General features: G+C 39.6%; 2 protein-coding genes across 2 annotated transcripts in view; one reads left to right on the forward strand and one right to left on the reverse strand.

Annotated features, from left to right (window-relative positions):
- Window positions 1–1,932: 1,932 nt before the first annotated feature.
- LOC108664453 (atlastin-2-like) lies at window positions 1,933–14,114 on the reverse strand (the record flags this gene model as incomplete). Its single annotated transcript, XM_018151041.1, has 8 exons — window positions 13,946–14,114; window positions 13,202–13,342; window positions 12,829–12,885; window positions 6,013–6,171; window positions 4,723–4,815; window positions 3,109–3,247; window positions 2,517–2,710; window positions 1,933–2,166 (listed from the first exon to the last, which is right to left on the reverse strand). Coding segments are annotated over exons 1-8 (1,140 nt in total), but the record flags the coding sequence as incomplete, so codon positions are not given.
- A 7,254-nt stretch (window positions 14,115–21,368) lies between these two features.
- Window positions 21,369–24,531, forward strand: part of LOC125178000 (trichohyalin-like) — a 4,780-nt gene continuing 1,617 nt past the window's right edge. The window contains exon 1 of the mRNA XM_047880826.1: window positions 21,369–24,525. Coding sequence (XP_047736782.1) covers window positions 21,427–24,525 — 3,099 coding nt within the window. The 5' untranslated portion in view covers window positions 21,369–21,426. The remainder of the gene's footprint in view (window positions 24,526–24,531) is intronic.

Raw genomic sequence — 24,531 nt, forward strand, 5'->3', positions numbered from 1 at the left:
AAGAGTGTAGTAAAATCGGGGTAAATGGTCGATAACTCATGATTCGGGAGTAATTGGTTCATTTTGTTGGATAAGATTCATGATCGGTACCCTGTTAAGCTGTTTATACAGATTCAGGGGTAATTGTTCGTAATAATATTGAAGAAGGTTTTATTCGGGAGTAATTGGTTAATTTTGTTGGGTAATATTCGGGGTAAATGATTGGTAAACTATAATTTAAGCTGTTTATGTAAAGTGTTGTGGTAGGCTCGGTCTCTATACTACTAATATAGTTACAACTGAATGGATTAACATCGCTGATTCGTGACGAAATTTAATTTTAAAAATCGCAAAGATTTGTCACGTTTTAATGGGATGGCAACTACATTTCTGCTAACAACTGCAATTAATTATGCTTGCATATATGAAATAATTTCAACTATTAGACCCCAGCTTCAGGCACTGGGAGAGTTATAAGTTATAAGAGTTATTATGTCCTTATGAATACGTGTACCAAGTTTTATCGAGCTACGTTCATTACTTTGAGAGATATTCCATGCTCATCGAATTTAGGGAGACTGGCCGCGAGTCCGGCCGTAAATTTGTCCGAGGCGTGCCATGGAAAAGGCAGTATTTTGATACATTTTTGGCATTGTGCCTTGTTAAAAAAGAGATTGGATCATTTAGGGAATGCGAGGAATCAAAATACAAGAGAGATGTCTTCTTCTCCAGGTCCAGATGGAATCGTTTTTTTTTATTTATTCCCAATTGTTTGCGGTAAATGCTCCTCAACTTGTTTTACAGCTGTTTCTCTGTTTGCACTTTCATCGATTTCTTTAAATTTTTCTACTAAGCCCTTGTATATCTCCATCTTTTTTTGTCCCTGTTACTATAGTCCTTGAATTTTACTCGCCAAAAGCAAGAAAAACTTTCGGATAGAAGAGCAATAAATTCCCGAGAACATTACCGAAGGTCCGCCATTGTCGCCAGAATCATTGAAACTGAGCACAAATTGAATCGGAAAACTGGCTACCGTTCACGATTTCCGACTTGTCTGCGCAGTTCATCGAAATTTCATCGAAATCTATTCTCTGGAGCTCAGATTTCGATGCAACTGCGCAGTTTTCCCGCCGACTTCAAAACTGCGCAGTTTTCCCGTCCACACGCAACGTTTTATCTGCAACGATTAGAACTCCGCAGACAAATCGTTGTGTAAAACTAAGAGTTTGGACCGGCCTTAATTAAGTTAAGTGGTAACTGGTAACAACTTAACAAGTAACAACTAACATGTTGACACTAGTAACAGGCTGAGGTTGACAACATTACACCGAAATCTTTCGTACAGTTTTATTCTGTAATTTATATTATGTATGTATCATGCTGGTTGTTAAATAATATTTAATACTATTAAGTAAAATCTAAAGGCTTTATCTATAAATATAGCGGTAGCGCTGTAGCGGCAAAACCTCGTATCGCTACATAAATATGTAGCGGTAGCGCTGTAGCGGCAAAACCTCGTATCGCTACTTAAATATGTAGCGGTCGCTACCGCTACTGAAATTATAGCGGCCGCCAGTAGCGGCCGCTACATGTAGCGCGCTACTGTCCACCTCTGCTCATTTGTCTGCATCTCTCATGCAGACACCCCCAGAACCTGGACTTATGATATCAACTGAATATAAGCATGATGAGCTGTTGATATTATTACACTGTTGATTATGAATTGCAAGAAGTGTGATGAACCTGGCGGGTTATTGCGGATATAGGTTTGGATCTCTAGTTACGCCCAGTGCCTACTAGACCCGTAATAGTGATCATATTTCAGCTCAACGTGTTAAGAAATCAATGGAGAAAGCAATGGAAAGTTTAGCGTGGAAAAACTTCCTATTAGAGTACCAGATGAAAATACTACTAGCGCAATTTCACAAGATTCATCCCACTCGGTTTACTCACCGACTTGAGTTCTTCTCTTATTTCATCAGCAATTGGGAATATGGCGCAGTTTTTGGCGAACGGGTTCTCCTTGGCGTAAACTGCAAGGGCTTCTTTGCTTGACTCGAAGTGGTGTTCAACCAGAACTGCCGCCTGAGGATCTTCCCCATCGGACTTGATTATCGAGTCCATGGCTTCCCTGTAGACCTCAAGGGCTCTTTTGCGAGCTGCCTCACTGGCCATACGCGACATCAACTGAAAGGAAGGTAGTGAGCACAATTTCTTAAAATGCAATATCTTTCGAGATTGCAGCAGGAAATGCAACATGTAATATTTCAAAAATGTCTGAAATTAGTCCTAAAATGATTAGTCCTAAAAATGTCTGAATTCCTAACGTCTTTGATAAGTTAGCGTTAAAAGTTTTCGTGCATTATCAAAATTGACAGAATGGTACATATTTGGGGCGATGATTTCTTCGACTGAATTTTTTTAACTTTATTGAATTCCATTCAGAATTCATTTGCTTAATTTGAAATCAAATTCACTACATTTCCCAAATATAATGAATTGGTGTAATTTAATTATAATCTTCCTAGCATCAACACCTCAACCATGCTTGTAGCCTGGACCAGATTTCCATCATTGAAGAATTTTATGAAGGTTCTGAACAGCTCCACCAGCTCGTCTGCCGTGGCGGGCTTCCCCAGCGTCACACATGAGCGCTTCACCACGAGGTTCTCAGGCGCCAGCAGGCGAGGCACCAGCAGCTTCAGATGCTCCACGAATAACGGGTCTAACTCTGCACAGAAAGATCACAGATATGAGACATGCAGTTCATTTCATAAAATTTGATTTGCAGTACATAGAATGGCAGATCATTGAGGGAAATGATTCTTTTTCAATAAACCAAGATTATGTTCAATTATCACTGGAATCTCAGTTGCAAGAAGTCAATAAAACGAGCAAGGACGGAATAACGTTAATCAGAGGAACTGAAACTTTTTGGAGAAAGTAAAATGAAAGACCTAATGTAATTTTTGTAATATAATGTAATGTAATTAATGTAATGTAATTTTTAAGGATATAAATATAAAAAAATAATGGCACGCAAATAATTTACAAAAGAAACTGGAATTATATATTGAGTTACTTGAAAAATTGAAATACGCTAGAGCTTCATTGTGTCCAGAGACTCACGTTCAAGGTGCCCCTTGAAATTGGGGTTCCGCGAGGCGCTAAGGCCAATATGAGGCATGAGGTAGCACTCCAGCTCCTCAAAACTCTGACGGAGGCCTTGTCTCAACCTCTGGTGCGCCGGCTCCTGTTCCTCCTTCACCTGACAATGGAAATACTCAGATCAATCTGATCAATTTGTACAATAAGTATTCGTACAAATTGATCTAATATAAAATATGGCTCCAATTGTTTTTTTATGTGAATTTTGCTGTCTACTTCTATAACATCAATACTGAGGGCTTGTGTGAATTTCCTGCGAGAAATGGCTAAGTATTGGGCTATAATCGCTTTGAACCTCACTTGATGGAGAATAACAGGTGAATTTTTGGGGACGCAGTATAGACTTCTGCATAGCCCTTGCCACAATTCAATATCTATTCCTTTCCGCTCGTAATCACGCTAGAGGGCATATTAGCCTGTGTGATTAAGGCCTAAAGCCATAGGTGCCATTTCCTTTCCTGGGAATGAATCAATCAGCCAGATAACATCAAGCCGCCGAAGCCACAGCCGTGGGCAAATAGCCAAACTGTTGCGTGCTTCCATTAAACACAGCCTGGAGTTTTCGCGACTTTTGAAAATAAGCGCCCGACATTACAGCGCCGTTACGTCACAGCTACCGCTTCATCGCGCTCTACTCCACAGGCAGAAGTGCCAACCTCCGTCCCTATAACGCCATGCCCCATCTCTCCCCCTTCGCAGCCAGCAGAAGGCTTTTCTCGTTGCCCGATCAGTAATGCGCCTAGCGCGATGGAGGGACCTAACCTAACCTGGCGCACAACTGATCAGCAATTGAAGAAAGCCTTATGGCTGCGAAGGGGGAGAGCCGGGCATGGCGTTATAGGGACGGCGGTTTGCGCTTCTGCCCGTGGAGTGCGGCGGGATTACGCCAGTCCTGCAAATAGCAGAGCAGGTTTACGGTGATCCGGCTTGGTCTGCGGCCAGTAAGGCTTACGGTGTGTGTAAGAAGTGATAGTATGGGGTAAAATTCTGTGGAGTAAGACCTGTTGACAATTAACTATTTGATTCAGCAGGCTGTGGAGTGAGGTAGGTGTTGCTTAAAGTTGGTGTGGGGAGATGACTCAGTTACCTACAGCTTCTTGGGTGTGAGCTGAGTTTAGTTATTGCATTATAGGGTAGGCGTTGGCGCAACGGCTTGTTTATGAGCTAAATTTGTGGTGTAGGGCTGCGCTCCCATTTCAAAACCGGCTGTTTTTCTCTAGCACTTCTAGTTTAAGGTATATTTGCATTCTTTTGTGAAATATATATAATTTTTATATATTTATACACAATTATATTATCAGTTTGTTTTGAGGATTTTCAGGCTTTTCAGAATTTTCGCAAATAAAACTTTTTATTAGTAAAAAAATATATAACTTTTTATCCCAAATGATTTCATGGAAGATGGGCTCTGTACATAAGGTTTAAAGTGCAATCTTGTGATTAAGTTGTCATCATTCCGAATGAAATTGTTAATAGCACTTTCAAGAGGACACTTTTCAACATAGAATTTTTGTTCTGCTTTTTTGATGGATTAAAGCACTTATTATAGGTTCCGTAATGTTTGGGCCAACTCACGTTTAACACTTTTTCCAGCACCACTTGGCCTCCCTTGTGACCGTACGCATGGTCAGTTGGATGACTCCAGTCGCGCACGAGGAACATCAGCTTCTGAACCGGGACAACATAAGTAAATATAAGTCACGTCGTTCAAGTAATTCGAAACTAATTCTTTTGAAGCTTTAAGAAATCTTGGACGGATAAGTACAATTACTATTTTATTATTTTGAACGAGCAGATCTAGACACTATATGCCTTGGCTTACCACTTGAGGTAGCATATTTCAAATTAAGCACTGGATAGGAAGCGCACATGATGAATGATGCATTTGTGAAAACAAATTTAAAATCGATTATGTGATCCACGGGAGCAAATTCCAATAAATAAGAATTTGTCAATTCAAAGTCTGCCTGGTATAGAGGAATGAATATTTCCAAAATGGAATTGAATGCTTTGCAATAACCGAATTACCGAGCCCTGTTATGGGCTGAAGAAAACAGATAACTCATACCCTTTCAACTGAGAACGACTTGCTTTAAGTTATACGTAATAAACTTAGATAGGATTTATTTTGATTATTTCAGTGATGAGCTAGATCAATAATAGTTTACTCAAACCGGGAATTTTTCAACCGTGTTCATGGTTTTAGTACAGACTTTTCATTTCAATATTTCATCATATGCGACGGAAAATTAGTTAATTGATATTAAGAGGTGCTCCTTTTGGTCGTAGGGTGACATGAAATCCTCTTACCTCATTTGTCAAATGGAAGACTGAAATAAATACACGCCCAGCTGCATACACTTGAAATATTATAACAATGTTACTGCAATGTTTACGTTCAAGCCTCCATTGACGAGAAAATCGTTATAAAAAATACTGATATGAGTGAAATCGTATTTTGATTCTCTACTAGGGGTGAAATAATATGTAAGCCAATAGGTAACGCCTGCGCCAACATAGCACCCACAACACAAGATAGCGGGCCATTGAAGTGGCAAAAATTCAACGAGTATTCGATCCACCTTTGTACCTGAAATGTGTACGACCTGCGAATCTGAAATGTGTACGAGCCGTGTACCTGAAATGTGTACGAGCTGTGTACCTGAAATGTGTACGAGCTGTACGTACCTGAAATGTGGGCGAGATGTGTATCTGAAATGTGTACGAGCTGTGAGAGCTGTGTTCCTGAAATGTGTACGAGCTGTGTACCTGATATGTGCACGAGCTGTATACCTGAAATGTGTACGAGCTGTGTACCTGCAATGCGGATGAGCTGTGTACCTGAAATGTGAACGAGTTATGTACCTGAAATGAACGCGTGCCTTGACTATTTTCCTGAGCCAGGACGCCATATGAGCTGAAAGTTTGAAGGTTCATGAGGTCGTCCTCCTGGATCTGGTTCATCAGGTTGTAGACAGTGACAGAAGAGGCCAGCAGAGTCAGGGCGAATATGAACGTGGATTCCTGCGAGAAATGGGACACAAGAAAAGCTGTAGCAGAAATGAGGGATTAATAAGTTGTTTATGAGCTTTATTCGTATTCTCGACAAGTAAATGTTAGATGAGCTTTGTAGAAGAAAAATATTGTTGAAAACTCAGATCGTAATTAACTGTGCAAGATTTATATTCCCTGCATCACTTACTTATAACAGAATCTTCATTTGAAATCCGAAATGAACACTTAGAATAGAATTGAATGGAATAGAAGTGTCGGCACCGAAGAAATAGGCCCATACATGGCCTATTGCCGACTCTTGTACTTTTCGTGACTTGATTCCACAAGGGAACTTGCCTTTTGAACCCGATCTTTCCATAACTGACGATTGATTGAGATAGCTGCTGGACTTATTGCAAGACCGTAAAGTGCAAGGCATTTAAAGACTGAAGGTATTCTCCTGCATAGCTTCGTCTAGTCTGTTCTTGAAGGCGTTCATACTCGGAGCGTCAACGATGCTATCAGGGAGGATGTTCTACATGTCGGTGACTCGAAGCGAGAAAAAAATGTTGTCGCATGAATGTGTTACAACGCAGCTCTTTTAGTTTATAAACGTGGCCCCTGGTGTTGGTTCTTGTTTGAAATTCTAGGACTCCTTCTGGGACCTTGTATGAACCGTAGGTATACTTATATACTTCAATGAGGTCACCACGCAGAGGTCGATAACAGAGGCTTGGAATCTTCATAATATTTAATCTTTGTTCATAAGGCTTGGGAATTATCCTTGTTGCACGTCTTTGAACGCTCTCGACTAAATTTTTTTCATTTACTAGTTTTGGTAACCACACGGCGTTTCCAAACTCTAGGTTCGGACGCACGGCAGCGACAAACAACAGCTTCATCGCTTCTGCATGTAGTACGTATGTACTCGTGAGAGCGTCTGATCAATCCAAGTCGTTTATTGGCTTTATTAACTTGAGCTTCAATGTGCTTATAAAATTTCAACACATTGTCGACATACACTCCTAAATCTTTTTCCATTGTCGACTTTGACATCATCACTCTGTCATTGCAACCATGTCTTCTCGTAACTATGTCTTCTCGTCTCTTCTCTCCATGTCTCGTTCATCTTGCTGTTCATTGTTTTTGCCAATTTGGATTACTTTACATTTGTCAATATTAAAACGCAGCTGCCACTTATCAGCCTGCACTCCACTAACCTGTCAAGATCACCTTGCAACGGTACTTTTTGCGACGTATTCTTCACTGTATTATAAACTTTTGTGTCGTCAGCATACATCGAGCACACGCTAGACACAGCTTCTGACAGATCGTTTATAAACGCAACAAACAAAATAGGCCCAAGAACGCTTCCTTATGGCACGTCACTGCGCACTGATGCCCAATTGATACGGTTCCGTCAACACTGACACGTTGTCGTCTACCTACTAGGAAATCTCTGATTTATTTCAGTACATTACTCTCAATTTCCAAAGACTTCAATTTACGCAACAGCCGCTCATGTGGGACACTATCAAATGCCTTGACAAAATCGAGGTACACTGCATCTCCTGGCTCCCTTTCGTCAAGCAGGCGGGTCCATTCATTCAGAATAGACAAGATGTTAGTGGTGCTGCATCTCCGGCAATAAAGCCATGTTGACCGTCTGATAGGAGATTATTAACAGTCAAATGATCCATCAATTGATTCCTCACCCGTCTGATAGGAGATTATTAACAGTCAAATGATCCATCAATTGATTCCTCACAACAGATTCCATTACTTTGCAAACGACACTTGTCAAACTGTGTGGGCGATAGTTGCCCGGACAGCTTTTGTCACCTTTTTGAACAATGGTGTCACTTGAGCTTTTTTCCAGTCAGCAGGCACGATACCTTCGTTCAAAGTTTTTCGAAAAAATAACGTAGGACGGTTGCTTACTCTATGAGTAATCTGGGGGGAAGCCGTCCGGTCCATAAGACTTGTGGGATTTACAGCGATAAGGCGCTTGAGAACCTCGTCTTCCTGTAGTTCAAAACTTGTTAATTTAGAGCCTACTGGGCGCCCCTCAATGGCTGGATTACTGTTCAAGTCCGTTTCAGTGAATGCGCTACTAAATCTACTTAAAATCGTTGATCTACTTAATAATCAGAAATTCTCTTGGTCGCGCACTTCGAACTAGCGTACAGAAATAAGGCTTCCGGGTTCTTTTTTTGCATTTTTTGCAATATTTTTATCGAAGATTTTTACTGCGGTGTGACAGCTTTCTTTAGCTTGATTTCGAGCTCTTGCGTATAGGTTATAATCAGCATCGCTACGAGTCTGTAAATAACGCTGGTAGGCTTCCTTCTTGGTTTTCAGCTTAGCTAGAACTATTCTGTTCTTCCACTGAGTTTTTTGGCTACACAAAGCTTAATTTTAGGTACAAACGCATAAACTGCAGACATAACCGTGTCCTTGAGAAATGACCATGACTCAGCCACATTCATGTCCTTAATACAGTTCGAAATGTTCACTGCATTCACTGCTTCACGGAGTTTATCATAGTCACCTTTCGCAAAGTTCAAACGCTCACGCTTCCGAGGCGTCTTTTCTCGACAGCCTTTAATACTGGAAAATAATGATTGCTGATTTTGATTGGTGATTTTGCCAAATGGAGACTCGTTACGAAGCTCATCTAACATTGATTCATCACTAGTAAACACCAGGTCTAGAATATTGGGAGTCTGTTTACTCCTATTATGGGTTGGCTTGGTAACGTGCTGAACTAGGAAGGAGTCTCTCCCAGACTCCATGAATAAGGATGCTGGGTGATTCCCATCCCTTGGAGAGGATCTTTCTGTCCAGTCTAGTTCTGGATGATTAAATTCACCAACGAGCAACGTGGGTGACTTACGGAAAGTCATGTCCGGTAAAAGACTGTTTAGTACCTTATAGTTATCAGAGGAACGGTTTGGCGATCTATACACGAGGCCTATGAGGAGGCTATCTTTGTCTTTGCGAGAAAGGTCGCTCCACACTTACTCTATAGCTGATTGATGCTATGCAGTAACTTAACTTGTTGGGCCACATAAGAGGTTTTAACCCACAGAGCTACACCTCTACTGCACTGCTCTTCATTTAAGTTATGAAACAATCAAAAGCTGGCTACTGAAATTCAGCAGGTACAATTTTCCCCCGTGATTTTTAGGGAGTGTTTCTGTAATACAAATAATGTCTATACATTCGTTTGCGATCACAGTTCATTTTTTTGTTCAAAACGGAATCCGAGTTCATGTAAAAACATTTCAAAACATTTTGTGCACCCTCACTCTGATGCATGCGGTTACTTCTTACATTATTTACAGGCCTGGATCTATGGACACGAATTCTTGATTATCGAAATGTAAAGAAATACTTTGTTTTAGAGATACCGAACTATAATTTGATGAAAAATCTAAAGAAGTACGAGTATTTATATTCGTTATCTTAAAAATCTGATAGTTAATGCCGTATATAGTAATAAATTTTTGAGGTTATCAGTTAGTGAAGAAGCGGTGCGGGCCGCTAATTACAATTTTGGAGCTAACAAAATCTCCATTGCGAGAATGAATGGCTAATGTTAATCAACCGGGATATATTTTATAGGGATATTGCCACCAACTCTGGGTAATGGTAACATAATTGAACGAATTTGCCGTTCCAGCAGCTACTTAATATCCGAAGGTTTTTTGCAAAGTAAAAGTGAAGGAGAGTGTTTTGCCACGTTTCGTAGAATATAGATACGAAACACGCAAAAGTTATCACGGGGCGGACATAAAACCACATTTTCCTCGAAATTCATAACGTAAGCATATTCTATTGAATAGTTGGCTCCAGCCATATTTTGGTGGAAGCTAATTCCGATACTAACTAATTTATTTTCATTTGGTAGTAATACGCTTGACCAGAGTATAAAATTTACTATTTACTAAATTTACTATGCCTGGTATAAATTTACTATGCCTGGTATTTACTATATCATGGTATAAACTCAATTTTTTCAGGAAAGTTCATTTTTTAATTGATGCTTTACGCCATCAGTTGTTAACAAATTCAGACTCCTGTGATTAAATTATACTGCAGGCTCAGACTTCCTGCTAGAGCCGCATGCTGGAAAACACCAAGATGTCTAAATCTACATAACCATGCTTTTGTGTGGACTATTCTATTGTTGAGTATTTATAGTAATATTGTATAAGTACAGAAAGTGCATTATAATTAACGGGACCTTATCGGTCAAAATGATGGATTTGGCTTTTCTGGGTTTTTAGTCTCATCTTAGAGCTGACATTCTTAGCTATCCAACGGTACCAAAACCATCTCTGTACGTTAATTTATGCATTCACTACAGATCCCAAAAGGGGGGCGGGTGTCCGGCCCCCTTCAGTAAAGTCAAGGGAGTAATTGCACGGCATTTCACTATAAAGTAAATCTTCTGACGTAAAGCGGCCAATTATGACATTCTCTAGTTCTTATACGCATCTTAAAGCTGCTTTTCTGACGCATTCAACGGTACTAAAACCATCTCTGTACGTTCATATCTGCGTTTACTACAGATGCCAAAGTGGATGAGGGGGAGGAGGGTTCTTTAACTTTAATAGGCAGTAAATACCAGTCCAGAGCGTACAAAAGAGAGTGTTTTGGTTAGCAGGGGCCGTATTATCAAAACTTCGTAAGTACGAAAAAGTCGACTTACGAATGGCGCAAGTGCTGACTTGATGACGTAACTCTAAAGGTGGTATTATCAAAACATTTGCGCGGGAAGATACGTAACGTAACTGTACGCCTGCTCGGAGATGTCGTAAGTGAAGTTCCCCACAAGTTTAGAGTGTCTGCTGAAGCGATAGGAAACTATTGATTCACTAGCAAGTAGCAACACCTTGACTTGTGATAGAATTTTGTCAATATTCCGATGGCGCGGATTATACACGCATAGAATGATGGCTCTACTTGTGATATCTCCACTACTTGATCGTACAACATTTGCACGATCAAAATATGTGATCGTGCTAAACAGTGCTATTGGAAATAATTCAATTGAGTTAATGCCAGAAACGGATTTTACTTTCCTTTTACGTTATATTTTACAAGCAAATGCATATTACGTTATATTTTACAAGCGCGAAAGCAAAGCTTTCGCGCCCAACTCTCATCATTCATTCCTTCTAGTCGGTACTTTATATCTCTGCCAACCATAATTTTTAGCTCCGTACACAGATTTCTTCTTCAACTCACGCTGTTTATTAAAAAGAGTTCACAACTATTTTAGAACGGCTTATTCTGGGTCAACAAAGAGCAATACCGACAGAGAGCATTCGATAGTCGATACCATCGTAGGCATCGATTCCCGCCATCGAAGTTCACAGAATGTAAACAAATCCAAAGCCTCTGATTGGTCAGTTGGCCAGATGGTTTTGAAAATACGCTTTTAGCTAAGTCTTACGTACGAATGTTTTGATAATGCCAAAATTAGGGTGTACTTACGTAACACGTAACTTTTTTGTCGGAAGTACAAAAAGTTACGAAGTTTTGATAATACGGCCCCTGGAGCCAGTGCACCTCCTGGCATCGCACGGGGAGGTGCGCTAGAACTTGCTCCGAGCATCCTCGAGTGGAATCGAGCCTTCGAAGTTTCGTATCCTTGCTACATTTAGTGGGTATTCGCAAGCTCCTGCGACTTTGTCGTGTCCTAGTGAACATTCACACTTATTGTCACTGCAAACCTATCTCCTCCTAGAGTTTTGGAGCTACAGCAATGAGACCATTCTACAGCAATGAGACCATTCTACAGCAATGAGACCATTCTACAGCAATGAGACCATTCTACAGCAATGAGACCATTCTACAGCAATGAGACCATTTTTTAATACACCATTCCATTCGCAATTAAAATATCTAGGATTGTCGAGCCACTTTTTTCGATTTCGTTATAGTTTTGAAAATATCTTGAAAAAAAGAGGGGAAATATGGGTAAATTTCGAAAAAGTAATTTTTTTCAGAAAAATCGTCATAAAAAGAGAACCAAGAAAAAAATTGAAAAAGTGGCCCAAGAATCGCTAGAAAATCGTTTTACGCATCGAATGATACGTGTCTCGATGTTGTAGCACGATAATTGTAGGAGGAGATAGATTTTCTAAAGTACCCTCTTTTTCCCCCTTTTTGGCCGTTTTCTATGAATTTCACGTTTTCTTTCATTTTTTTTCGAAAATTTCACATGATGAAAATAGTCTTAAAATTCTGTTTTACATATGTGTACCAAGTTTGGAGACGATCTTTTCATAAATATAGAAAATAGATTTTGACCGATAAGGTCCCCTTAATCTTTTCCCATCGAAGTTTATGTGTAATTCTATATTTATTAAATATAATCAATTTATAAAAGAAACTATTGGGCAATTTATGATTTGGGTTACCCAGATACATTTTATCAACAAATTCTTAATTTTTTTAACATATACCATAATATTTACTCAATCCTTAAACTAAGATATGGTTGGTCTACTTTTCTAGCTTCATTTTAGGGAAAGAAATCGCACCAACTTTTATCGCACCATTTCATCAAGAAGTTCGGGAGACTAGAATAAATAACGTAAAATAGAGCTTGTAACTCTTAAAGCTGAAGACATGAGATCTCAAATTAACTGTCTCCACGTCAATTTTGCATACCTGTGCCGATGTTTCCAAATCGAAAGTGCCTTGGGTGTCCATAAGGATCACAGCAACCTGGAACAATACAAAAATTAAAGCTTTGGACTACAAATAAGGTTTCACTCAAGTTTCTAAATCTCAAATTCTGAATGAATATCATAGAGAACAAAATTCTGAATATCATGAGCAGAACAAAAAGTTCTGTCCTTCGTTCAGACCGCTGGCACAATTATTCCTTACTGTGAATAGAACGTGAATGCCATTGCTAATGTTTCGTAACCAGTTAATGCTGTGTTACAGCCGTTACAATTTACTCAGTACTTCAATGTTCATCAATGAAAACTACCGGGGTTCGAAAAAGAAACAAATTTGTGCTTCTAGTTGCACTCACTTTTTCGCCCGTTGATTTAGTGAAGAGGAAAGGCTCGCTCCAGATAGATATTCCGGTGGTCTCTCTCTCCATACCTGCTCTCCAGACGAAGCCTCCAATTGGCTGCAATTGCTCACCCTGACCCAGCCAGTCTGGTGAGCCCTAGGTATCGAACGTTTGATGTGGACGAAAGATCAATGTCAGACAACTTCAACGAAAGTAATATTAACTTTTTTATCTCTATAAGCGAGTGTATTCGAATGGAGAAATACCCAGAATCGTCATTTATCTCTCAATTACAAGCAATTCATATTTAGGCTTGGTTCACACCATACTGCCGGGCCCGTGGCATGGTAGTCACGCAGCATTGCCAACTGGTATATTTCCATACCAGATTTAACAAATCTGGTACAGTGAGACTGTGCCCGGTGTGGATATGTTTGATCTGGTATATCTGCTAAAATCTGGTATGTTGAGCTGGAAACCAGATATACTCGGAATAAAACAATGGCAACTCTGCACTCACGTCCCGGTCCATATATCTTATGACTTGCATGGCCTTGGCTGGAGCCTTGCAAGGCTGGTGTGAATGGTTCAATAGAAATACATTAAATAATGTTGGACTGGACCGTAAATGGAACGTGCCCGCCATTGTGGTGTGAACCAAGCCTTAGCCGATGTGAGCGTGATAGTTTTCATTCTACTAGACCGGATGTTGGCTTAACACGTGTCCTCCAACAACTGATGTTCATCCATATTACTCACTTTATTCATGCAGTATTTCAGGAGACAATTCATGAAGAAGCTCTTGCCCTTCCTGAAGGCCCCTGCAATAGACACCACGCAGAGGGCAGTATCGCGCACTTCAGGTCTATGTAAGACGCTCATGAGGGCCTCTTCGTTGAGTTCGAACTCTCGAGATCCTTCTTTCTGAACCACGATGGGCAATACGCGTCCTCCCATGTTGATATCAGGCGGGAAGTGTACGCCTTTTTACTCTGTTAAGAAAAATAGATAATTTACTTTAAATTTGAGTGCTGTTTATCAACTAAAATGATGCATTAACAAGATATATATGCTACACTTTTAGCAAGTCTTGCTATGGAGCTGCCTTGCGGGCACGGTCCAGCAACGTGAAGGACATTTTGACCGGAACATGACGGCAGCGTTATCAACTATTTTTGTACAGAGAATATCCGATTGCCAGCTCAACACACCAGATTATAGCAAATATACCAGAACAAAAATATCCATAACAAAAACCATCTCAATATACCAGATTTGCTATATCTGGTATGGAAATATACCAGTTGACAACGTTGCTATGAGGTAGCACCATCACAATATACCAGATTTGTTATATCCGGTATGGAAATATACCAGTTAGCAACGTTGCTATGAAGTCGCGCAGCTGCAACACGAATGCCAGCAAATAACGCAATGAACGGCAGACGGCCGTGATATTTAATAAAGCTTCGTCGACGCTAAGGTTACGAACGAAAATTGCACGTCGCGCGCGTATAGGACGTTGTTAGGGAAATGTAGGATTTGGTATTTTTTGTTAATTTGAACCAAGGTTTTCACTCTAAGGTAGGTTCCCATACGTTTTAGTCAGTCCCACCTTCGAACTCGCAGAACGAAAGTGCATTTTTACTTGGTTTAGGGTTTATTCCCTGTGATATTCATTTATTAACACTTTAACAACAGGAAAAACATTAGGAGAAGCACGGAAAACTTAATATTTAATTTTAATAATTCAATTTTTAAAGGTTTAATATTTAATTTACTAAAGAATTCTTTAGTTAAAAATTCTCAGAAGTAAATAAGGATTTTAAGCGAAACTTGAACACAATTTACACCATGGCGACAGACAAGACAATCGTTACAAAGCTCACGTAACATCGCAAATTTTAAGTACGTTAAATATATCTGTCTTATGAACGTACGTTATCTATCTTATAAACGGGCGTTATCTGTCTTAGAAACGTACGTTTTCTGTCGTAGAAACGTACGTTATCTGTCTTAAAAACGTTCGTTATCTGTCTTAGAAACGTACGTTATCTGTCTTAAAAACGTTCGTTATCTGTCTTAGAAACGTACGTTATCTGTCTTAGAAACGTATATACGTTATCCAAGAAACGTGCGTTATCTGTTTTAGAAACGCACGTTATCTGTCTTAGAAACGTATATATGTTATCCTAGAAACGTGCGTTATCTGTCTTAGAAACGTACGTTATCTGTCTTAGAAACATGCGTTATCTGTCTTGGAAACGTACGTTATCTGTCTTAGAAACGTACGTTATCTGTCCTAGAAACGTACGTTATCTGTCGTAGAAACGTGCATTATCTGTCGTAGAAACGTACGTTATCTGTCTTAGAAACATGCGTTATCTGTCTTAGAAACCTACATTATCTGTCTTAAAAATATGCGTTATCTGTCTTAGGAACGTACGTTATCTGTCTTAGAAACGTAAGTTATCTGTCGTAGAAAAGTGCGTTATCTGTCTTAGAAACGCACGTTATCTGTCATAGAAACGTGCGTTATCTGTCTTAGAAAAGTACGTTATCTGTCTTAGAAAAGTGCGTTATCTGTCCTAGAAACATATGTTGTCTGTCTTAGAAACGTACGTTATCTGTCTTAGAAACATGCGTTAGCTGTCTTAGAAACGTACGTTATCTGTCTTAGAAACGTACGTTATCTGTCTTAGAAACGCACGTTATCTGTCGAAGAAACGTGCATTATCTGTCGTAGAAACGTACGTTATCTGTCTTAGAAACATGCGTTATCTGTCCTAGGAACGTACGTTATCTGTCTTGGAGACGTATATACGTTATCTGTCTTAGAAACGTGCATTATCTGTCTTAGAAACGTCCGTTATCTGTCTTAGAAACGTGCGTTATCTGTCTTAGAAACGTATGTTATCTGTCTTAGAAACGTACGTTATCTGTATTCGAAACGTACGTTATCGGTACTAGAAACGTACGTTATCTGACTTAGAAACGTGCGTTATCTGTCTTAGAAACGTACGTAATCTGTCTTAGAAACGTGCGTTATTTGTCTTAGAAACGTACGTTATCTGTCTTAGAAACGTGCGTTATCTGTCTTAGAAACGTGCGCTATCTGTCTTAGAAACGTACATTATCTGTTTTAGAAACATGCGTTATCTGTCTTAGAAACGTACGTTATCTGTCTTAGAAACGTATATACGTTATCCAAGAAACGTGCGTTATCTGTNCCTTCCATTATATCAACGCAGGCCAGCCTACCTTCCATTATATCAACGCAGGCCAGCCTACCTTCCATTATATCAACGTAGGCCAGCCTACCTTCCATTATATCAACGCAGGCCAGCCTACCTTCCATTATATCAACGCAGGCCAGCCTACCATCCATTATATCAACGCAGGTCAGCCTGCCTTCCATTATATCAACGCAGGCCATCCAACCTACCATTATATCAACGCAGGCCAGCCTACCTTCCATTATATCAACGCAGGCCAGCCTGCCTTCCATTATATCAACGCAGGTCAGCCTGCCTTCCATTATATCAACGCAGGTCAGCCTGCCTTCCATTATATCGACGCAGGCCAGCCTACCTTCCATTATATCAACGCAGGCCAGCCTACCTTCTATTATATCAACGCAGGCCAGCCTGCCTTCCATTATATCAACGCAGGCCAGCCTACCTTCCATTATATCAACGCAGGCCAGCCTGCCTTCCATTATTTCAACACAGGCCAGCCTGCCTGCTATTATTATTATTTTCATTATATTAAAAAACTCGGAACCTTTAACCTTTTTTGTAACGCATCAGGAGGATTATACAGTATAGTTGGCATCCAGCCTCTGAAATTAAAAATTTGTCGTCCCTTAAATAGACTTTAAAAATAAAATAAACAAAAATATATACATAAATAGAAATAAAATATATGAAAATAATTTCAAACTTTTGATTTAACTTGAAAATAAACGTTTACTTGGACATTAACTTTCATCACTAACCTTTCGTAACATTAGTAACATTAAAGTGAAAAATTTTTATTATTGAAAAACGTAATCAATACTTCAGTTATGGCGATCATGCATAGCATTTATTTTGTCTTCAATAACTGATTGAAAAAATTAAGTTGACATGGAATAAAGTTACGTTCAGATATTAAAATATTAATGTTTATAATAATAATATTAAATTATTATTTGATCATTTTTTAATATATTTATTTAATTATATTATATTGCAATAATAAATATATTACAATATATTAATTAATGATCAAACGTGTGGTACAAAGTCGTTACGTACGTGGAAAAGAAATCTCGAGACATGTTTTAATGTTGAAAAACGTAAAGAAGTTCAATCATAGGTATAATTTGAAAAGATAATATATAAATTGTTTAAAGGATACGTAGCCTGAAGAATTTGTATGAGCCAAAGCAAAAGATATCGGTGTTTAAAATGAAAAAAAATATAACACAGTACTCACTGCAGTGAGTGACAGAGAGCGCATTTTCTCGTCGACGAAAACGTGAAGTCACGGACGGACAGACGGACGGACAGACGGACGGACGGACGGACGGACAGACGGTTATGGCGAGCACAATAGTGCATTTTTTCCATAAATGAGAAAATACGCTGAAAATAGAGAGAATAAGGAATATATTAGATATATTCGATATGACGAAGTCATGCGTGGAAAACCTGCTATGGATATTCGTCAAAAAATTCGTCCCAAGAGTGTCGATTTGGAGTAAGAATGTAGTATGTGACGGCTACTAAACTCTATAATTAAGTTTCTGCGACTTCGATACCTTAATTAATTAATTATATATATATCTATCACTAACAATAAGTTTATATGTATTATACATGTACTGAATTTTCGGTGTTTGTAAAAACTCCAATAATTCATCACACATTGGATGATTTTCAGTTTCATTTTAATTATAATTGACCTTGATTGAATGATTGAATCTGGATGCGTGAAAGATTCTATTAGTAATTGATATCTCAAGTATATAGATAAGAGATAAGATAAATGATATCAAGATGACCATAAGGTTGCAGTAACTGGCTGTTGTCGTACGTCTACCATTCGTAGTCGTACGTCCGCCCTCAATGAACGAACACGTAACGTGTTTCGTACGAGTCACAAGTGTCGTTTTAAAACTAAAAATACAGTATAATTACATGAATAAACAAGTGTTTCAACGCTGATTATTATATTTTATTAGAATATCTTAAGAATTTATCGGTAAAATTTAATTTCTAGACCTTAATTCCATATTATGAAATAATAATGTAGGTCGTAGTTGGCTAGCGACATCCGGCAACTTATAGCGCCACGCAACCGACAGCTGTGACTGCAGTGCCAAGCTGAGTTGGAACTTATAAGCAGTTAAAAATATTTTTCTACGTAAAGTGTGATTATTTATGTTTGAAAGAAGTGTAATTATAAGGATGCTAGTATAAAAAATCCATGAAGAATTATCGTCAAGCGATTTGAGCCCAAAATGGAATGGGAAAATGTAACTACTGAATCTCATTCTGCACTAACGAATTTGATTCTAAGAAAAGACTAGGAGAAATTTCCGTGTTCCTGCTTCGTCCAAAATAAAATTACGTTATAAATAACTGAAATTAGGTAAGTACGATCAAGCTTAGAAAAATTCGTATGTGGAGAAAGTGCTAATAGACAAAATCCGATGTTGCTTGGATCTCAAGAAATTATAGTTTGATTTCTTGACCATAAAATCTTGAGAAATTTCTAAGAATTTATTTGAAATTTCTTGAAAATTTCTTGGAAATTCCTTGAAATTTTCTTGAAATTTCTTTAACATTTCTTGGAATTTATTCGGAATTTCTTAGAATTTTTTCAAAAAAATTTTGGAATTTATTCGAAATTACTTCGAAATTTATTGAAATTTTTTGTAAATTTGTCCCGAGTAAAACTCCATCAGTTAATATCAATTCGAAAGAGTCGTTAGTTAAAATGTTTCTTTAGGGTGATAAGAAGCTAGAAAGAAGATTGGCATGGACATGGGTAACTACGTTTGAACAAGACTGAAAGTCCTATGTAGAAATATCCTTATGAACATTAATATTTATTCATATGAATATCGAAACGTAATTAAACTTAGACGTGGGCAACAGTTAATTAAGCGATGAATAATTTCATTGTGATCGAATGTTGAGATATGCATTTTATAATATTCTATATTATTATACATTATTATGATACATAATATATACATATATATTATTATATATTATTCGTCCAATGTTCATATCAATTTTCTTAGAGATTTAGGTTGCTATGACACTGGTACACTCAGGAAAATGAGTGGGATTTAGTCCACTCTTTTGATAATAATATTAAAAATCACTCTTTTCTCTTAAGTGGGTCATCCCAACCCAGTTTAGCCCAAAAAAATCGTGTTATGGGTAGAAAATGTGTCAGTATTAAGAGTTAGTATTAAGACAATAATGAAAAAAATAAATAATAAATATAAATCAGTATTAAATAAATTTCAATTAAAAATAAATCAGTATTAAGACAATTATAAGAAAATGTGTCTGTATTAAAACAATATGAACCTTTTATTATTTTACGTATTTCAGTGTAAACGTTTTGTTTCACATTCAAAACCCATAGCGTTATTCTTTAATATTGTGTATGTATAGATATAAACTCTTATAGATATGAAGACAATATATTTTAATCTAGCTACTTGTGTGATGGTGTTTATTCGTGACTGATAAGCTGCTGATTTCCTCAGAAATATGTCCGACTGGGCCAACAAAAAAAAATATAACTCAGTACTCACTGCAGGGAGGGACAGAGAGCGCATTTTCTCGTCGACGAAAACTTGAGGTCACGGACAGACGGACGGACAGACGGACGGACAGACGGACATGGCGAGCACAATAGTGCATTTTTTTCATAAATGAGAAAATGCGCTAAAAATTACACACTATATTTAACATCCTGTTCGTTGATTTTGTATTATCAATACATTCCTCATAACTATAACACTATAATTATATATCATCTTAATTCTTTGTATTATTAATCATATCCTCCTAAATTTAATCAAATTTCGTCATGAAAAATGATACGTAAGGCTTTGCAAAACGCCTTCCTACGCGCACTCCAAATGCGTTTTCAAACACCAATTTCACTCAGTATTTATACATTGGATTGTAGACCGGTGAATTTTTTTCACATATCAAATTGGGAGTTTTGATGTTCATAATGGGTTTGACCAGGTTTTTCTCAATTAGTATCGTTAAATTTATACATTGCAGGAGTAAACTGTGAAATTGAGGTAGGATTTTAATTTGACACGTTAAATTTCATTCAGAAATGTTGATTGAGTGTTTGACTCGAATTTCATACTGGGATCTAATTGGTATTTTCATGCTAAAAAATGGTGGTTTAAAAACCACAATTTTTCGCTTGAAAACCACCTTAAAGCATGTTCGTCAGATTCGAAATTGTTAACAGGGCAAAATTCGAAATGATGGGATTTAGAATTACTCGATTTTAAAATGACTGAGATTATCTATCCAGGGCAAGACAGAGCAACCAACTTATGTTTACTAGGCAAATAAATAAAGAGATTAGACAGCGTGCATATCAATGATACAAGCCGGTTCCGCCGACCTCTTCACCACAGCCATTATCATCCAGCCATTTCCACCACTTTTTATTATTTTCTCTATTTTTCTATTCACTTTCATTCATCAATTTGCACTTTTCTAGTCCGTTTAATTTATAATATTCTTAATTTTACTACTGAAACCCGTTTATATATTGTGTTCTTTGTCGTGGCTCTTCTTTGAAGTCGCTCTCCGTTTCCACTCCTACCCTCATGAACGTGAGGGATATCAATGATATTTCAAGCAATAGTGACTATTTTTATATTGCATTACAGGAAGATGTCGGGCGCGGCCAGCATCGGGCTGGACCTGGGCGCAGGCAAGTGCTGTGTTGCCAGCGTGCGCGCTGGAGCGGTGACGGTGTTGCCAAACGCTCACGGCGACAAGACCACTCCGAGTTTTGTTGCCTTCACCGACTCCCGCAGCCTCGTGGGCAGCGATGCCAGGGACCAGGCGGCGCTCAACGCCACCAACACCGTCTATGGCGTCAAGACCATACTCGGCAGGAGCTTCAGGGACCCGGTCGTGCAAAACTACGCATCCTACAGCCCAGTGAAAGTCGTGGATGATGGGGGGAAGCCTGTGATGGAAGTGGAGTACCGCAGCGGCAGAGTGCACGTCGCCCCAGAGCTGGTCGCCGCCATGCAACTGCTCAAGATGAGACAAGAAGCTGAAGTCCAAGTTGGGGACATCGGAGGAGCGGTGGTGGCCGTGCCCGCGTCCTACAGCAACACCCAGCGGGAGGCGCTCGTGGCGGCTTGTCAAATTGCCGGGCTGCCCCTGCTGGACCTCATCAGTGAGACGACAGCCACAGCTCTGGCGTACTGGCACAACCGCGGCCCCTCCGTGGCGCAACAAACCATCCTGGTGTTCGATATGGGGGCCACAAAGCTAGACGTTTCGGTTATTAAAATATGTGAGAAAGAGATCACAATTTTGGCGGTGTGTGGCAGCGACTTATTTTGCGGGAACTACTTGGATCAAAAGCTCATGGAAGACTTGAACGACAAATTCTACGATATACACAAAATCAGACTTCTGGATCACCCGAAAGCTACCATGAGGCTCAAATTAGCGTGTGAAGAACTGAAGATGAAACTCACTCTCCTGAAGTCCAACAGGATTCAAATCGACAATTTCATAGGTGATCTTGATTTGGATTTCGTTGTAACGAGACGACAATTTGAGAAACATATCGCAGACCATTCCATTATTAACACCATTTTAAATTCAGTCCTACAAGACGCTGGTCTCTCGACGAAAGACGTCGATGAGGTGGTGGTTACCGGAGGATCAACAAGAGTGCCTTCCGTTCAGTTGTCCCTGAAGAAATATTTTAACGGAAGAAGGTTGAACAAAACCGTCAATGCGGATGAATCCGTTGCATGTGGAGCAGCCGTTTTGGCACATATGCTTAGTGGGAACAAACATATGTTTCAACTTTCAGATATTATACAGTATCCATCTTTAATGCCACTCAAAAAGAACGGCTTCCACCGATATACCAAACCGTGTTCAAAAATGAAAATTACAAAACGTAGAAAGATCGGTAATAGAGTGATAGAGGAAATCGAACGTTCTTACATCAACAAACCATTCGGAATATACATTCAGGCTGAAATTCAGAGCCAAGAATCTCCTGGTTCAGCATTGAACTACCAAGCAAACATTTCAGAATCGTCTGACCAGCTGAAAATATTCGAACAGCATCTTAGAGACGCTGAAGCTCTCGATGAAATAACGAACGAACTACATGAATACTGTGCCAACCTGAAACGTGAACTGAGCGATATTATGCACTGCATTCGAGTTCGTCCACATGGCAACCGAAAAGGTGGTGGTACCGATTCCAACGCCTATATGGGACTAGTCCAAAGACTTGTGGATGACTGCCAAGGCGTTTTGAATTGGTTGGATGATTACGGAGATGAAGCTTCCATTGAGGAATGTCTGACTAAAAAACAAAATTTGATGAATACAAGGAAACGTGTTCTTGAAATCCGCGAAATGAAAATGAAAAATAAAAGTGGAGAGGATCATTCATCCGCAAAATCCTCAAAGAAGAAGGTGACTCCTATGTCAGTTGAAAAGGATAAACTCCCCAATGGGGAGCAGATGAATGGAGAAGTGGATAAGAAAACGAAGTTAAATAAAAATAAGTCTAGCGTGGAAGAGGAAAAGTCCAAAATGAAGGGAGAGGAGCTTTTAAAGAAGGAAGTTCTGCTCGCAGGAGAGAAATTGATGTCTAGAGTAAAGGAAAATGTGCTTGAAGTTAAGGAGAAAGAGAGTGATGAGAAAGAAAGGAGTCTAGAAGAGAAGGAAGAGGAGACTGAGGAGAAGGTAAAGAAGCCTGAAGTGAAAGAAGAGGAGCCTGAGGAGAAGGTAAAGAAGCCTGAAGTGAAGGAAGAGGAGTCTGAAGTGAAGGAAGAGGAGCCTGAGGAGAAGGTAAAAAGGCCTGAAGTGAAGGAAGAGGAGCCTGAAGTGAAGGAAGATGAGCCTGAGGAGAAGGTGAAGAGGCCTGAAGTGAAGGAAGAGGAGCCTGAAATGAAGGAAGAGGAGCCTGAGGAGAAGGTAAAGAGGCCTGAAGTGAAGGCAGAGGAGCCTGAGGAGAAGGTGAAGAGGCCTGAAGTGAAGGAAGAGGAGCCGGAGGAGAAGGTAAGGAGGCCTGAAGTAAAGGAAGAGGAGCCTGGAGTGAAGGAAAAGGAGCCTGAGGAGAAGGTAAAGAGGCCTGAACTGAAGGAAGAGGAGCCTGAGGAGAAGGTGAAGAGGCCTGAAGTGAAGGAAGAGGAGCCTGAGGAGAATGTAAAGAGGCCTGAAGTCAAGGAAGAGGAGCCTGAAGTGAAGGAAGAGGAGCCTGAGGAGAAGGTAAAGAGGCCTGAACTGAAGGAAGAGGAGCCTGAAGTGAAGGAATTGGAGCCTGAGAAGAATGTAAAGAGGCCTGAAGTGAAGGAAAAGGAGCCTGAGGAGAAGGCAAAGAGGCCTGAAGTGAAGGAAGAGGAGCCTGAACTGAAGGAAGAGGAGCCTGAAATGAAGGAAGAGGAGCCTGAGAAGAATGTAAAGAGGCCTGAAGTGAAGGAAGAGGAGCCTGAGGAGAAGGTAATGAGGCCTGAAGTGAAAGAAGAGGAGCTTGAACTGAAGGAAGAGGAGCCTGAAGTGAAGGAAGACGAGCCTGAGAAGAATATAAAGAGGCCTGAAGTGAAGGAAGAGGAGCCTGAGGAGAAGGTAAAGAGGCCTGAAGTGAAAGAAGAGGAGCTTGAACTGAAGGAAGAGGAGCCTGAAGTAAAGGAAGAGGAGCCTGAGAAGAATGTAAAGAGGCCTGAAGTGAAGGAAGAGGAGCCTGAGGAGAAGGTAAAAAGGCCTGAAGTGAAAGAAGAGGAGCTTGAACTGGAGGAAGAGGAGCCTGAAGTAAAGGAAGAGGAGCCTGAGAAGAATGTAAAGAGGCCTGAAGTGAAGGAAGAGGAGCCTGAGGAGAAGGTAAAGAGGCCTGAAGTGAAAGAAGAGGAGCTTGAACTGAAGGAAGAGGAGCCTGAAGTGAAGGAAGAGGAGCCTGAGAAGAATGTAAAGAGGCCTGAAGTGAAGGAAGAGGAGCCTGAGGAGAAGGTAAAGAGGCCTGAAGTGAAAGAAGAGGAGCTTGAACTGAAGGAAGAGGAGCCTGAAGTGAAGGAAGAGGAGCCTGAGAAGAATGTAAAG

Source organism: Hyalella azteca, unplaced genomic scaffold, assembly GCF_000764305.2.
Source record: "Hyalella azteca isolate HAZT.00-mixed unplaced genomic scaffold, Hazt_2.0.2 contig800, whole genome shotgun sequence".
In the NCBI taxonomy this organism is placed as follows: Eukaryota; Metazoa; Arthropoda; class Malacostraca; order Amphipoda; family Hyalellidae; genus Hyalella; species Hyalella azteca.